This window comes from Mobula birostris, chromosome 11, assembly GCF_030028105.1.
Source record: "Mobula birostris isolate sMobBir1 chromosome 11, sMobBir1.hap1, whole genome shotgun sequence".
NCBI lineage: Eukaryota > Metazoa > Chordata > Chondrichthyes > Myliobatiformes > Myliobatidae > Mobula > Mobula birostris.
The window spans coordinates 52,574,256-52,592,261 of NC_092380.1; the positions used below are offsets into that span (position 1 = coordinate 52,574,256).

Consider the following 18,006-nt stretch of genomic DNA (forward strand, 5'->3'; position numbering starts at 1 on the left):
AAGGTGGTTGTAAATGGAGAGTATTTTGCCTCAAGATTGGTGACCAGTGGTGCTCTGCAGGGGTCTGTTCTGGAACCCCTTGCTCTTCATGACTTTTTTTTAAATGACTTGGATGAAGAAGTGGAAGAATAGGTTAATAAGTTCCTGGGTGACATAAAGTTTGGTGAAATTGTGGATAGTGTAGAAGGTTGTCAAGGGTTACACAGACATTGATAGGATGCAGAGTTGGGCTGAGAAGTGGCAGACTGAGTTCAACATGGAAATGTATATAGTGATTCATTTTGGAAGGCAGAATGCAGGATTAATAGAATTCTCAGCACTGTGGAGGAACAGAGGTATCTTGGGGTCTGTGCAAGTTGATAGAGTTGTTAAGAAGGCATACTCTATTAATCAGGGTTTCAGTTCAAGAGCCACGAGGTAATGTTGCAGCTCTATAAAATCTGGTTAGACCCAGGTTGGAATTATTGTATTGTTTTGGTTGCTTCATTATAAGAAGGATGTGGAAACTTTAGAGAGTACAGAGGACATTAACCAGGATGCTGGCTGGATTGGACAGCATGTCTTAAGAGGATGGGTTGAGTAACTAGGGCTTTTCTCTTTGAAGCGAAGAAGCATGAGAGGTGACTTGATTGAGGTGTACAAGACGATAAGAGGCACAAGTTGAGTGGACAGCCTGAGACATTTTCCCAGGGCAGTAAGAGCTAATACAAGAGGTCGTAATTTTAAGGTGATTGGAGGAAAGTAAAGTGGGTATGTCAGTGGCAAGTTTTCTTTACACAGAGAGTTGTGGGTGTGTGGAACACCCTGCCAGGGTTGGTGGTAGAGCCAGATACATTAGCAAAATTTAAGAGACTCTTAGATCGATGTATCAAAGAAAAATGGATGGCCAGATGGAAGGGAAGGAATAGACTGATCTAAGAGTAGGTTAAAACATCAGCACAACATCATGGGCCAAAGGGCCTGTACTGTGCTACAATGTTCTATGTGTCTCCCAACTTATGTTCTGCATCGTAAGCTTACAACCCCAACAGTTACTCACAAACAATCCTCAACCCATTTCCCAAATAATCTTCACAACTTACCCAAACTACAATCAACCCCAAATGTCAATGATCTATTTGCACCATGTTTAAGCTCAAAATAACAGAAATCCCATCAATGTCGAAAACTATAGCATCAGTAATAACGAGGATGAAAACCACTTCAATTGTTCTCATCTTTTATCTTGATGTCCGAGAGAATCACAAGTAGTACAAAATATGGCTGTGAAAGGCCACTCTCCTTTAAGTCTTTAACAGAAAGGAAATCTCAAACAGTACAATGTTCAGCACATGGGTCTTTTTGATTTAATACATCAATATGACCCATGATTTATTTTCCTCATAACTAATTCTCCTGCATTTCTTTACAAAAAAAATTGCAAATTCAGAACTTTCTATAATAACATAAGTTCCTTTGGCTGTGTGAGATTTACAAATAAATGAGATCGACATCATTATTACGTGCTGTGTCATGTGACATGGGCAATTAAGGTCTTCCAGCCATCTTTAATCTATTTTCCAAGCAAGAGATCGTTGCCTGTGAGGAAAGCCCCTTTCATGCTGTTCTCAAGATGGTCACAATCATGACCATGATTGTCCTTGGCAACTTTTTCTACAGAAGTGATTTGACTTTGCCTTCTTCTGGGTAGTGTCTTTACAAGATGGGTGACCCCAGTCATTATCAACACTCTTCAGAGATTGTCTGCCTGTTGTCAGAGGTCCTATAACCAGAACTTGTGATTTGCACCAGCTGCTCATAGGACCATCCACCACCTGCTCCCATGACTTCATGTAACACTGATCAGGGGGCTAAGCAGGTGGTACAGCTTACCCAAGGGTGACTCGCAGGCTAGTGGAGGGAAGGAGTATCTTACACCTCCTCTGGTAGAGATGTAACTCCACCCTGCCACCTGTAAGAAATGAGATGACCAATCTTATTCAGCTGCTACGATACTTTAGTTTCCAAGTGAAGCATTTAGAATTATTATTGCTAATCACTGATGATCACCATTTCACAGCATGCACTCAACCATTCTCTACTTAAAATTAAGTTAAGAAAATAATCTTAAAATACAGGGCCAAGTAAAACAAAATCATGTTTTGTATACTTGAAACATTTCAAGACAATGGAACAATCTGATTTAAAATTAAGATTGAAGACCTGTGATTTTGCTCACCTGACTTTCCCATTGCATCCATCGTGTCTTATCCTCTACCAGCTCCTCTAGGCAACTTTGACAGCCCAGCTCCTGGAAGCCACGCTCACGGCTAGTCAGGATTTGAATTGCATTCTTTGAATCAATGCTCTTCATTGCTACAGAACTCAGTCCTATGGATTCACAGCTTCCAGAGGCCAGGGATTTCAAATCACCAACACCAGGTCACCGCTAAGAACAGCCCATCCAGATCAAGTCAGAAAATGATCACTATAAATTGAAACAGAGAGAAAATTAAAACCACATCTAATCTGCAAATTTTAAAAACCACATTTTTTTAATTCATTGCACTGATTAAAGAAGTATTTTTGCTTAATGTCAAAACTCACTGCTTGACAATTTCTTCCCTTCACTTTTGTTGATCATTCACTTATTAGCTTGCATGGTTTCAGTGATATAAGATGTAGCACAGTTAAAAGAATGGCTCAGGCAAACCAGGAATCAGAACACAACCTTTCCTTGTGCACTGATACTAGAAAATGACAGATTCTCCTTTTCCATACAAAAAAAATCTGGCTAAATAAATAATCATGCAGTTTCTCAGCTGAGGCTCTGATCTGACAAATGATTTGATTAAAACAAGATGAATAACAACACAGAGTTCACATTTTTCCAACTTGGACACAGAAAATAAAGGCTTTTACAGCTTTGCTTTCAAACTTGCTGCATTTTGACTATGTTTCATCTCTGGAGAAGTGGCACAAAATTTTGCAACACTGAACAAAGGCTGCAAACCTCTTTCAATGACCAAAGTTAAATGTAAACCAAACATTCAAGACCACAGTTTAAAGTCTATAGAGTCACCCAAAGATGCTCTTTGCCAAAATGTGCTTTTATAGAACCCAAACACACCTGTCAATCAGATCACGAACTCCAGGCTGGACAGACAGGGCAGCTGGGGTAATAAGAACAGATACACAGTATATACCCAGAGAAATATTACTCAACCACCTTAAAGAGTAGTCAATTACTATACCCCTCAAGGATCAGTCATCTATACCGAATGGACTGACAATCAATTACTATGACCTGCATGTTCGCACTTAAATGTAACTGCTCTTATTTGTAAAACAAATTTTAGAAAAGAAGCCAACAACAAAAATTAGAAACTTAGGGAAAATTCTAAGTAGCCTTTCTAGACTAGGGAAACAGTCTTTCATTGAAAAGCATCCCATGGAACATAATGTCTTACATATGCTCTCTCACAATACATGAAATAAACCTCATGTTTCAAAGTCTTTTTTTGCACTACAAATTAACTTCAGTCAGAAGAATATTTTAGTTTGTTCAACTGTTAAAGAGAGCCCCGAGGCTCGAAATAGCATTTTAGTGTGGTTCACTGGTTGAAGCATTGAGTAGCAACTGTATAAAAATTTTGGTTAAGCCACATTTATAGTAATTGTGCAACTCTGGTTGACACTATTAAAAAGACGTGGTGGAAAGAACGCAGAAGAGACTCACCTAGATGTTGTCTGGATTGGAACATGTTAGCTATGAGGAGAGGTTGGACAAACATGGATTGATTTCTCTGGAGCAGAAGCTGATCGAAGTGTACCAAAAAAAAAAAGCACTTCACTTATCATTTTCTAGATCACCCTACTTCCTTCCTCCCCCCCCCCGCATCTTTTTATTCTGGCATCTTCCCCCTTCCTTTCCAGTCCAGAAGAATGGCCTCAGCCCAAAAGTCAACTGTTTATTCATTTCCATAGATGCTACCTGATCTGCTGAGTTCCTCCAGCACCTTCTGTGTGTTGCTCTGGATTTCCAGCATCTGCTGAACCTTGTGCTTATGAGAAGCACCTTTAGGGTTGAGAGTCTTCTGTCCAGAGTGGAAATATTAAGTACTAAAGGGCAGAGTTTAAGGCAACTTTTAAAGCAAAATTTAAACGGAAATTTACAAAGCAATATTTTATATTATTTACCCAAGTGGAAGCTGCCTGAAATGCCAGGGAAGGTTGGAGAAACAGATATAGTAGCTATGTTTCAGCAGCATTTAGACAGACATATAAACAGTCAAGGAAAAGAGTGATATGGACTGCATGCAAGAATAGCTTAAACTGGTATCGTACTCAACGTAGCCAAGGTGAGCCAAAAGACCTGCTCCTGAACTGTACTGTTCAGCAATAAAATTCTGACAAGTTCAAATCCCAACTGGAAAGATAGTTTAGGTAGTCTAACCTTCGCAAATCTGTCCTCCGCAAGTCAAAGATAGAATATAGAACAGTACACCATCGAAACAGGCGCTTCAACCCAAAATATTGTGCCAAACTATTTAAGCTAATGATGCCGAATTAAACTAATCCCTTCTGCCTACACATAGCTCATATCCCTCCATTGTTGGCACATTCACGTCTCTGTCTAAGAGCCTCTTAAACTCCTCTATTGTATCTGCCTCCATCATTATCCTCGGCAATACATTCTAGACACCCCGCACTCTCCATGCAAAAAAACTTGCTCCATACATTTCCTTTCAACATCCGGACTCAATTTATACACATGCCCTCTCGTATTTCAACACTGGGAAAAAAACACCAGCTGTTTATTCTATCTCTGCCTCTCACCATCATATAAATTCTATCAAATCTCTGCTCAGTCTCCAGTGCTCCACAGAAAATAACCCCCTTTTGTCCAATATCTCCTTATACAATGTGCCCTCTAATCCAGGCAGCAATGTGGTAAATCTCCTCTCCACCCTCTCCAAATCCTTGCTGTAACAAAGTGACCAGGACTGAATGCAATACTGCAGATGTGGCTTATAAAGGCAAGCATGTGATAGCTTCTTTCCAACCCTATTAAATTGTGTGGCTAAGTGTTTGTTAGAAACAAACAAAAACAAATTGGAAATTTCCAATCATGAGCATTATACTATTAACACAACTAAAATTCAAACACATTCAAACAGATATAGACTTTGATGATGTTCTATTTTTTTCAGGACCAAATAACCTGGTTACACACTGTGCAAGATAATGTGAAGAGTTACTTTTAGAAGACAACCAGCATCCACGGTACTAGCTCATGAAAAAGCAGTACCTGAGGGGTTGGAACAGAAAAAAACATCAACTTGGGACTCCAACGAAGACTCTTGCAGTTGACCTTAGTAATATCTAATGTCATTTGCCAAAACAAAATACTAATTATAAAAGATCAGAATCATTTAATTACTTGACAAAAGCATAAGATTGTATATATGGCATGAATTTTCTTTCTAGGGTTGATATTTTATTTTACAGAGATTAGCAGACATGCCAGAGGTCAATGGGAATAATTCTACTTGCACTCTGACAACAGTTAAAACAAATTGAGAAATGTACATGGAAAGAAAACAAAAAAATGCTGTAAGTACTCAGCAGTTCAGACAGTTCAATGGAAAGATAAACTGTACCCATAAATCTTCCTCCCTTATTACCATTCAGGGCCCCAGACAGTCCTTCCAGGTGAGGCGACACTTCACCTGTGAGTCGGCTGGGGTGATATACTGCGTCCGGTGCTCCCGATGTGGCCTTCTAAATATTGGCAAGTCCCGGCGCAGACTGGGAGACTGCTTTGCTGAACACCTACGCTCTGTCCGCCAGAGAAAGTAGGATCTCCCAGTGGCCACACATTTTAATTCCACGTCCCATTCCCATTCTGATATGTCTATCTACGGCCTCGTATACTGTAAAGATGAAGCCACACTCAGGTTGGCGGAACAACACCTTATATTCCGTCTGGGAAGCCTCCAACGTGATGACATGAACATTGACTTCTCAAACTTCCACTAATACCCCACCTCCCCCTCGTACCCCATCCGTTATTTATTTATATACACACATTCTTTCTCTCTCTCTCTCTCTCTCTCTCCTCCCCTCCCCCCCCCCCTTTTTCTCCCTCTGTCCCTCTGACTATACCCCTTGCCCGTTCTCTGGGCTTCCTCCTCCCCCCGCTTTTCCTTCTCCCCGGACCTCCTGTCCCATGATCCTCTCATATCCCTTTTGCCAATCACCTGTCCAGCTCTTGGCTCCATCCCTCCCCCTCCTGTCTTCTCCTATCATTTCGGATCTCCCCCTCCCCCTCCCACTTTCAAACCTCTTGCTAGCTCTTCCTTCAGTTCGTCCTGACGAAGGGTCTCAGCCCGAAACGTCAACTGTACCTCTTCCTAGAGATGCTGCCTGGCCTGCTGCGTTCACCAGCAACTTTTGAGTTGTGTTGCTTGAATTTCCAGCATCTGCAGAATTCCTCGTGCGTACCCATAAATCAGGCTTGTTTGAAAAATTCTTTATATAAGAAAAACTGGGCATGATTGTTTAGGGCCACTTCAAGAGCCAAGATGCAATTCCGAGAGGTTGGAGGCAACACTGGATGCACGTCAACTCTGGCAGGATTGGCAGGCCATTACTTACAACAAAGTAAAACCCAACGTCATGAATGGCAGTGGTGCTTCACTGTCAGATGAGGTCAACACCTTTTATGCTTGTTTTGAAAGGGAGAATAAAACTACAGCTATGAGGATACCTGCAGTATCCAACGCCCCTGTGATCTCTATCTCAGAGGTCGACATCAGCCTGTCTTTCAAGGGGGTGAACTCTCGCAAAGCAGGAGGGCCCAATAGAGTACCTGGTAAGGCTCTGAAAACCTGTGCCAACCAACTGGCAAGAGTATTCAAAGACATTTTCAGTCTCTCACTGCTCCAGTCAGAAGTTCCCACCTACTTCGAAAGGGCAACAATTATACCAGTGCCCAAGAAGGGCAGTGTGAGCTATCTCAACAACTACTGTCCAGTTCCGCTCACACCTAATGATGAAATGCTTTGAGAGGTTGGTTATAGCTAGAATCAACACCCATCTCAGGAAGGACCTGGACACACTGCAATTTTCCTATCGCCACAATAAGTCTACAGCAAACATGATCTCGATGGTTCTCTACGCAGCCTTGGATCACCTGGACAATGCAAATACCTATGTCAGGATGCTGTTTATTGACTACAGATCAGCATTTAACATTCATTCCTACAGTCCTGACCGAAAAGCTACAGAACCTAGGCCTCTGCAACTGGATCCGGTCCACATGGGGGTACCTGGCTGAGTATTAAGACCTGTGCTGATCAAATAGCTCAAGTGTTCAATGGTTTCTTTAACCTCTAACTTTGGCAGTCTGAGGTACCTACCTACTTTAAGCAGGCTTCAATTATTCTGGTGCCCAAGAAGAACGTGGGAACCTGCCTCAATGACTACCATCCAATAGCACTTACATCTACTGTGATAACGTGTTTTGAGAGGTCGGTGATGAAACATAACAACTCCTGTCTGAGAAGCGACTTGGGTCTCGGCCTGAAACGTCGACTGCACCTCTTCCTAGAGATGCTGCCTGGCCTTCTGCGTTCACCAGCAACTTTGATGTGTGTTGCTTGGATCCTCTCTAATTTGCCTACCATCACAAAAGGTCAACAGCAGATGCCATTTCATTGGCTCTTCACTAAACCCTGGAACATCTGGACAATGAAGAGGCATTTATCAGGATGCTCTACATTAACTACACACTGTATTCAATACTATCACCCCCTCAAAATTAATCCAGCTTCAAAACCTTGGCTTCAACAGCTCCTTGTGCAACTGCATCCTCAATTTCCTCACTTGCAGACCCCAGTCAGGTCAGATTGGCAACATTTCCTCCACAACCTCCATCAGAACAGGTGCATCACAAGGCTGTGTGCTTAGCCCCCTGCTCTACTCGCTTTATACTTATGACTGTGAGGCTAAGCACAGATAGTCACGAGTCAGCACATAGGAGAAAAATTGAAAATCTGGCTGAGTGGTGCCACAACAACCTCTCACTCAAAGTCAGTGAGACAAAGGAGCCAATAATTGAATCCAGGAGGAGGAAATTGGAGGTCCAAGAGCCAGTCCTCATCAGGGGATCAGAGGTAAAGAGGGTCAACAACTTTAAAATTCCCTCAGCATAATCATTTCAGGAGATGAATCCTGGGACCAGCACGCGAGTGTCATTATGAAGAAAGCACGGCAGCACCTCTACTTTGTTAGAAGTTTATAAAGACTCAGCACGTTATCTAAAACTTTGAGAAACTTCTATAGATGTCTGGCGGAGAATACATTAATTGGTTGCATCACAGCCCGGTATGGAAACAACAATGCCCTTGAATAGAAAAGCCTACAAAAAAAAAAAAAAACCATCAGCCCAGTCCATCACGGGTAAAGACTGTACCACCATTGAGCACATCTACACATAGTGCACTGGCAGGAAAGATGTATTCATCACAAAGGATCCTCACCATCTGGGCCATGCTCTCTTCTCACAGCTGCCATCAGGAAAGTAGTTCAGAAGACTCAGGACTCACGTCACCAGGTTCATGAACAGTTATTACCCCTCAACTATCAGGCTCTTGAACCAAAGGGGATAATTCACTCGCCCATCACTGAGCTGTTCCTGCAACCTTTGAACTCACTTTCAAAGACTCTTCATCACATATTCTCGATACTTATTGCTTATTTACAGTACTTATTATTACAGGTTGAGTACCGCTTATCCGAAATTCCAAAATTCGACAATGTCACAAGTGGAAAATTCTACAAGGCGTTGGGTCGGTTCCCAGACGATGCACAGGCCTTTGCACACCACAGAAAAATAGAAAAACACTGCATAAAGCATAAAAATGGAAGATCTTGAATATGTATTGAAAGAGTAAATTCAGAGTGAACATATGTTCCTTAATGGTATGCTGATCATGAAACAATCTTAGACCTATCATTACTACCTGACAATTGAGGGTATATGTAAATATTCAGCAGGCTGGTTGCAGAAATTTAAGCATTTGTAAAGATTTGTAGTGATAAAATGTCTGCTGATCAAGCAGCAGCAGAGAAATTCATTGATGAGTTTACCAAGATCGTTGATGGTGAAAATCTAACATGCTGAATGGCTGCACCAGTACATGTGTGATGAACAAATGTAAGATAAAGACTGCTTACAGGTAGCACATAAATTTTACTTATTAAGCCCAAGAATATTGTACAGCACTATACTTGTCAAAGTGGAGTGGAGATCAAGTGTGTAAATCTGGCAGGAGCAAAGGGTGTTGGGAATAGTGGGAGTGGAGCGCTGCTGAGAGGGGATGAGGGACAGTCGGCAGAAGAGGAGTGCCAGGGGCTGGGAGGGTGGTGTTGGGGAAGGTACACCCAGCCTTGAGATACCAGGAAAGGACATTTGATTGCAAACAATTAGTCTATTGATCATTAGAGCATGTCTCTCTGGTGCTTCTTGCTCCCTCTCCTCTCCCTGTCCCCTACCCACTGTCAAGGCACATACAAACTCATATCAGAATCAGGTTTATCATCACTCAGATGTCATGAAATATGTTTTTTTTTAAACATAGCTTGCTGTCTTTTGCATATTGGTTGTTTGTCCATCCTGTTGGGTGCCCTCTTTTATTGATTCTATTATGTTTCTTGGATTTACTGTGTATGCCTACAGGCAAATAAATCTCAGGATTGTATGACTTTGATAATAAATTTACTTTAAAGTGCTTACTTACTGGTTATTAAATATTTAGGATGAATAAAGATTACATAGGGAAAATTTAAATTCAAGTTAGCTTCCATCATTAAACTCTGGTCTTTGAATTATTTGTTGTGGACAGACAAAACTCCTATAATCCTAACGGGATGAGTAAACATCAACTTATAAGTTCAAAGTAAATGTAAACATGCCTACTTTGCCCCAGGCTCCATAACAGATGATAAAAACACATAGCACCCTTGTTCATTTTAATCTAAAGATAGGCATTCAGTTTAATTTTTCAAGGTTATGACATAAAAAATCCTCAAAAGTATTCTGAACTGTTCTTAGATAATATCCAGAAACAAGAATAAGAAGCCAATCTGAGGGAATCATTGCACTATTAAGCAAACACATTCAAATTTAGCAATTCTAAGCTTTTTTTTTCAGAAAGGTGAAAAGTCACAAAGTCAACTACCACCTATGTGAGTTCTTCACTGCTGCATCCCAGATCACAACTTCCATAGAAGGAAAATAATAATAATACAGAGAACTTCAGTAATAGGAAGATACAAGTAAATTTAGGAGTAAATTATCCCTCAAAACAAGACATTTGCAACTAATCTGAACAGGTCAACTAGCACCTTATTTCATCAATGAAATGGCTCAAAGTGTTTAATTTAATTGAACTAAGAAACACAGCAACTGTCATGCAGACATTTCTCGAATCCCAGCAAGGAGCAAAACTGAGCATGTGCAAAAAAGAGCAAGGGATAAGGTAACAACAGGACAACTTGAATAGTATCACGGGATCTCACAATGTCCATCTCAACAGGTTAGCATCTCTCCACTCAGGTGCACATAATGCAACCTGAAAAACTACTTCAAAGAGGAGCAAAAGAGCTCTATACTCACAGGATTAATTGCTCTAAGGGGACTGCCTTATTTGAGTCCAGTCCCTTCCAACATCTCCCTAAAACAGATCATTGGACTCTCTGAGATACATATTCCCCACATCACAACAATGGGTACTCCTCCAAGTACTTCAATGGCTGTAATTTGTTTTGGAACAATCCAAAGTCATAAAAGGCACAAAAGTAATGCAAATCTCTTTCTGAAGCAAATAAGTAAAGACTACTTTCTTTGCAGTTGAAGGAATTGTAATCCATTTGTGCCTTTTTGCAGAGAGAAAGTGAAGCACAAAATTGTTGCAGGATCATGTAAAATGAACTACAATTGCCTATAATGCAAGTTGAAGCTTGCAGATATCATGAAGCTTCAGCCAAGCAGATAATAGTAACAAGGAATGGAATGCCAGAGTTTACTTATATGCAGAAGAGAATGAAAATGTAATGGTGTGATATGTAAATACAGTGGGACAATTAGTTATGAAATATTACAAGGCCAGTTCGTTCAACAGTGAAGGGCATTGCAGTCAACTAAATCAAATGTCCTCGGAACACAGGACTGGGTACCAGTTACAAAGATCCAACTGTTCATCTCTGTTTCAACAATCTCAGCATTGGAGAAGAAAAAAAGCACATAGCAGAAAACGATTTTTTTAAAAGGTGGTGCAAGTTGAGAGATGACAGTTACATTCAAGGACCTTGAGAACAGGAGAAGTTGGCTGGGATCAGAGAAGAACACACGCAATTCAAGGATGGGATTTCTAGAGAGGAAGGGAGGTTAATAAGGGTCACAGTCTTAAAAGGAAAGTCATTTGGATTGATTCATATTAAAAAGAAAGTCACCAAGAAAGATAATCACATGATCAGAAGACAAGTAGAAAACAGACAAAACCATAGGAGAAAATATGGAAAAATAGAATAGGAATTACACATAATAGAATGGCAAATTCAAACCAAAACCGTTCACCTGCCACTACTTGTCAAAATTCATTGATTAATCAAGTTACACATGCACAAGACAGTGTGTTCGACAAATCATGGACCCTGCCAAGTTCTTCTTGTCCTCAAGAACCTCCAATGCCTTTGTCCTCATTTCCTCCTATATCTAAGCGTCCGGCTTTCTTTCTGATTTCCATGCCACTTGTCTTTACCTAATCCTTTATCCAATTACGGGTGTCCCCTGCTTTTCGAACGTTCACTTTACGAAACCTCACTGTTACAAAAGACCCACATTAGTTCCCTGTTTTCGCTAACAGAAGGTGTTTTCACTGTTACGAAAAAAGCAGCACAAATGGTAATTGCTTCTTCACTTTACGACATTCCGGTTTATGAACTGTTTCATTGCTCTACCTTCGGATGGCGGGGGAAACCTGTATTAGGACAACTGTGACCATCTTAGATGGGCAACTCAGTAAGCATGAACCAGTTGGGCCTGTTTCCATGTCTTATAGTACTATAATCATCTGAACTGATCCAGCAGCATCATCTACAGCAACCAACCCTACCCAACCTCAGGCACTCAACTTGATTCAACTCTTTATCAAACTTTGCCCCCAATATTGAACCACAGTTTCTTCTTTCAGCCCTTTATATTCACCTCAAGCCTGTGATTGAATGAGGTTGTAAAAATAAATATCTGCCTGATTAGCCACTGCAGCCTGCAGTGCAGTTGCCTTGGTTAACCTCCACAATTGGTTTATTCGACAATAATTTTGCCAAATTTCTCTGCTGGAGAAAGAGAATATTTTTGAAATAGGCACTTAAGAATACAAACCCAAACCTAAGCCTTCATTCAAACAGACAATTTCGTTACTTTGCAAATCAAACAAAAACACAGAAGTCTGGTTGCACATATTTGTAACTTGATGATTGCTTATTCATCCTATTAAGAACATACCACAAAAACAATTTTACATGCATAGAAAATATTTACGTCCCATTCATGACATTCTTTGTGCCTTCACTTCACCAATTTAAAATGAATTTTTACGAAATCTCACAAATGTGAGCAGACCTATCCAGTTCTGCTATTTCAAAGAAGTACCTTAACTATTTGCAATTTAAAACAGGATAATAACTGGATAAACAAAGTTCCCATAAAGCAGAAAATTAGAGAAAGAGTTCTGACAAGGACAGATAAAGCTTCTAAATTTGTACCAGATATTTTATCTCAAATATTCAAATAGGTCCAAATCATGTGAAACTCTATCACAACAACAAAATTTAGGGACATGGAATCAATTTTTGGAGCTTTCAATTTCGTCCACCATAACCAAAAGGAAAAGGAAGTAACCAGATTTAGAACCACTGGCTCTGATTTTGGTTTCAAAGGTATTGCCAAGCATTAGGTAATGAAACTTTATTTTTGCCTATAGAAAGAAAGAAAACATCTTAGCAAATGCCGCTGCAAAGAATTCACAACCAAATCAGCATTAACACTCAAAACTTGGATCCAAATTGGAAAACTGCCAGCAGCCTATTTATAAGTAATAGTTTTCTTGGCTTAAGACTTGGATGCTTCATTAGTGTAAAAGGCAAGTCTTTTCAATCTATCTGACCCACAGATTCTAAACAGTACGAAGTAGATGAATAGCATTTGTGTACTGTTTCTTCATTATTCCAATGTTCTTTCAGATTCAATAAAATGGAATCCTGTATTAACCAAAGCATCTTGGCAGATACAAATTTAAGACAGAAGCTTCTATTGTTCAGCAACAAAATAACTCCAGCCCTTTCCCAAGGAGACTGACAGAGAAAATGCGAAAGCGTTTTCCTTTTTCACATACATTAAAAGGATTTTTGTAATTGTATACTGTCTTTATTAATTATTACCAAATTACGTGAATAAAAATTTAAATGAACGACATGCTGTGGCTACAGCAGCTGTTTGTTGTCAATGGTCTGAATGACCACAGCAAAATATGAAAATATTGCAGTCACGGATTTAATGATTGTGCAAAACCCACAGCCATCCCAAGCATACAGTTGTTTCTGCATTCATGAACTTCTGATTGACTCTTTGGCAATGTGTTCTCGAATTAAGATTTTTTTTTGCTCCAACAGAACACATGCCATTTTCCACCCATAATGCAACTTTCATTTCCACCCACAATTTTGTCTTTGTGGTGATCACAGTGCTCTGCTTGTTTTCATGATTTATGGCAACTTATTTAGTGCTTTCCTTCAAAATTGCCTTCGTAATTCTGAAGACTGTACTTGTAACGAATGACTATAAGCAATCATAATTAATATTAAGCTTAATGTGATTAACACAAGTAAAACAAAATTAATACAGTGGACATTCAGTATTTGTTAAATCTTGCCATGTCAATAACACATGCAATCCTTACAAATGCTGACAAATTATAATGTTCAGAAGTGAACTGTGTTACAAAAATATAATATTGAAAATAATAAATACAAGAGATTCTCCAGATACTGGAAATTCAGAGCAACACACACAAAATGCTGGAGGAACACAGCAGGTCAAAACTATTATTACAGAATATAAACTAGAGGGAGATATTGCAATTCTTAAATGGTGTGCATATGACTCCGATTTTATGCCAAATAAACTGGATGCTAGATTTAAACACTGGACAGCTAAAGGAATAACAGTTCTTTGCAATATAATGAAAGAAGGCACACTGTTCAGTTTTGAAATGCTTGAAGAGAAACACTTATTAAAAAAACAAGACTTTTATCGGTATCTACAGGTGTGACAATATGTTAATAGGAGGGTTAAAAATGTAACCAAGGCAAGTACATGTTTGATAGAGGTATTTAGAAAAGCATATAATTCAGATAACGGTAGTAGGATCATTTCAAGCATGTATAAGGGTTTGTCAAATCTTAAAATACATTCGACTTCATACATTAAAACAAAATGGGAGAAGGAAGGAGGGATAATTATATCTGAGGAAGAATTACAATAATATGGAGGTATCAATGGAAGTGTACCAGTTCACAGAAATGGAGGGAGTTTGGATGGAAAAACTTACCCTCTCAGAAATCCCATTATGGTAGTAACCTCCCTGTTTGCTGGAGAAATTGTGGAAATCAAAATTCAAACTATTATCATATTTTCTGGGATTGCCCCATTATCAAAGACTATTGGAGTGGGATACATAATGCCCAACAAGACATTTTTAAATATGAAATACCCTTAGAAAGTAAGCCCATATATTTTGGATATGTACCTCAAGAATGGTTGAAAAGAGATAAATATTAATGAATATACTGCTGGTGGCTGGTAAAAAGACTCTTACCAGGAAATAGTTACCACAGGGGAGCCCAACGTTAAACGCATGGATGGAAGTTACAATGGACATTTACAAAATGGAGAAGATAACAGCATCTGTTAATCATAAGTTGGAACAATTTGATTCATACTGGGAAAAATGGTTTAACTGCATTAACACCTCATAGGCCTGATTTTACTCTCAGAAATCAATGAATATATTGTAAAAAAAAATCACGCCCTACTTGTACTTAGTTTTCTCCTTTTGCTTGTTCTTTCTTTCCTCTCTTTTCGATAGCTGCACACCTCAGATAAATATTATGTGGAGATTTGTGGCAAATATGATTATATGATATATATGTACAATATCTGAAATGCATCTTATGGAAATGCTTGTTTGATGATGAACTTCAATAAAAAATAAATTACAAAAATAACACAGCAGGTCGGACAGCATCTATGGAGAGAAATGAATGGTTGATGTTTCAGGCCAAAACCCTTAATCAGGTCTAGAAAGGAAGGGGGAAGACACCGGAGGAAGAAGGTGGAGGAGGGGAAGGAATACAAACTGACAGGTGAAATCAGGTGAGAGAGAAAGTGGATGGGTAGGTGAGAGCGGAGAATTGAGAAGCTGGCAAGTGGAAGAGGTAAAGGATTGAAGGAGGAATCTGATAGGAGATGAGAATGGACAAAGGAGGGAAGAAAGAGGGGCACCAGTGGGAGGTGATGAGCAGGTGAGACAAAAAGGAGTAGAGGGGAGACAGATTGAGAAATGGAAACAGAAAGAAAAAAAAAGGGGGAGGAGAAAGAAATTACCAGAAGCAAAAGATATCAATGTGCATGACATCAGGTTGAAGCCTGCCTGTCTGTCTAGGAACCATATCCGATGCGGACTTTGGTGACCATGGTTTTCCATATAGATTTATCCTTCGTATTTTGGATGACTTCCATTTCCTTGATGTGTAGCCACCTGGCTATGCTTTTGATGTACGTAAGCCAAGGTCTTCCTCTAGGCTTACTCCCCTCAATCTTTCCAGAAAGTATGAGTTTTTCTAGTTCATCTTTCCGCATGATGTGTCCTAGGAATATGAGTTGTCTTTCTCTTATTGTTGGTATGAGTGATCGAACTGCTTGGGCTCCTCTGAGAACTTCCTTCATTTGATGCGTGTGTGGTCCATGATATTTTTAACATTCTCTTGTAGAACCATAATTCAGATGCTTCTAGTCTCTTTTCCATTGCTGGAGAAATGGTCCAGCATTCACTTCCATAAGTCAGGATAGAATAATGTAGCACTGCAGTATTCTGTTTTTAGTGTACGTGCTCATCTTTCTGTCTTTAATATGGTCTTCATTTTTTGGAAAGCTTCTTTTCACCATTGCTATTCTGTATTTGATATCTGTTTCGCACCTGCCATTACTTGTTATCAGGCTGCCAAGATATTGGAATTTGTTGACTTGTTTGATGTTTGTATTTCCGATCTTGATCACACATTGAAGGCTACCGAAATGAAACATGATGTGTTGCTGCTCCAATCTGAGAGTGGCCCCATCATGACCATAGAGGAGGTCATAGACTGACATGTCAGAATGAGAATGGGAAGTAAAATTGAAATGCATAGCCACAGTGAAATTCCACCTTTTGTGGTGGACAAGGCACTCAACGAAGCAGTCTCCCAATCTTTGTCAAGTCTCACAAATGTAAATGAGTTGTATAACGAAAATAATAAAAGAGTTAAGCATATAGTTGGAAGATCAGAATCCAATAGCAGAAAAGCAAGATTGCTGTGAAAAAGCTCAAGGAGCGTAATGGATACAAGGCTAGCTACGGCATTTTTCCCCAATCGATATGCCAAACAAAGCTGGGCTTCATGACATGTTCAGGATGACGTAGAAGTATTATTGGAACTTCAGGCTGAGAAGCTTACCAAAAAACTTCTTAACCAAATGATAAAAAAAGGCTAAATGTATAATCATGTCTCTCAAGTCTCTTTTAAATCAGCAATCCAAACATAATAAAACCTCACTATCAACATTGCACACAATACTATCATCACCCAAACTCCAGAAACAATTCCGCCTCCTATCTTCCCTGTTGCCATCTCAACTTGCAAAGTCACCATGTTCACTTCCATACAAATATACAAAAGTGTGAATTAGGAGCAGATATGGGTCCCTTTTCCCATCAGTCCAATTCTGTCACTCTGTAAGATCACAACTGTTCCAATGAAATTCATTTCCACATTGCCAATCATTCACTTATTAAGAATCCATGTTCCTCTGCTTTAAGAACATGCAACTCATCACTTCCAGCACCCTTTAAGTTACAGAATTCCAAAGATTCATAACTTCCAGAAAACAAAATCCACTATCGAATCAGCAACACCTTATTTCAAGTTATGCTTTGTCCTGTATTTTCTCACAAGGGAAAGAATCCCATTCTATCCATCTCATCAAGACCCCTTAGGTTCTTATGATAATGAATACCCTTCAATGTCACATTATTTATATTTTGATTCAAAGTTAAAATGTAAATAATGTTACATTGTTAACACCATAATAATGCTTCAAATAATATTACTGAGCTCTGGAATATAACCCGATGGAATATAACCCGATTTTGTTACAATGGCAAAAGATTTATGATTTATGGTTAATACAACAATGCAGTCCTTTTGTTAATTGAAGGATCTTGCCAACACAATGGTATTTCATATTTACACCCTTTAATCATGTGTAACAAAGTTGGGCTGTGAAGAGATGAGAAATGTCTCTGAACTTAAGATCTTGCCCCCATGCTGTAAGTGCCTTCAGTGAGTTAAGAATCATGTCTTACAGCAGGAAGGTGGAGGGGGGGGTGGTAGTGGAAATGCAAGTGAAACTACTTTTAATCGGGAGGGTGGTATTAAAGGAGATTCTGCATGTTATTGGACACTAACAAATATGTGCAGGTGTGTAGTGGAGAGCATTCTGACAGGTTGCACCATAATCTGGTATGGAAACTCCAATGCACAGGATCATAAGAGTGATGGACTCAGTACCATCTCAGGTACAGCTCTCCTCATCATCATACGAAGGGTGATTGATAAGTTCATGACCTAAGGTAGAAGGAG

General features: G+C 39.5%; 1 protein-coding gene across 2 annotated transcripts in view; it reads right to left on the minus strand.

Moving 5' to 3' along the window:
* The window catches only part of LOC140205080 (activating molecule in BECN1-regulated autophagy protein 1-like), a 417,476-nt gene that overhangs the window by 378,273 nt on the left and 21,197 nt on the right, over positions 1 to 18,006 (minus strand). For both annotated transcript variants that reach the window (XM_072272238.1, XM_072272237.1), the window contains one exon: positions 2,219 to 2,467. In XM_072272238.1, coding sequence (XP_072128339.1) covers positions 2,219 to 2,353 — 135 coding nt within the window. In that variant the 5' untranslated portion in view covers positions 2,354 to 2,467. The remainder of the gene's footprint in view (positions 1 to 2,218; positions 2,468 to 18,006) is intronic.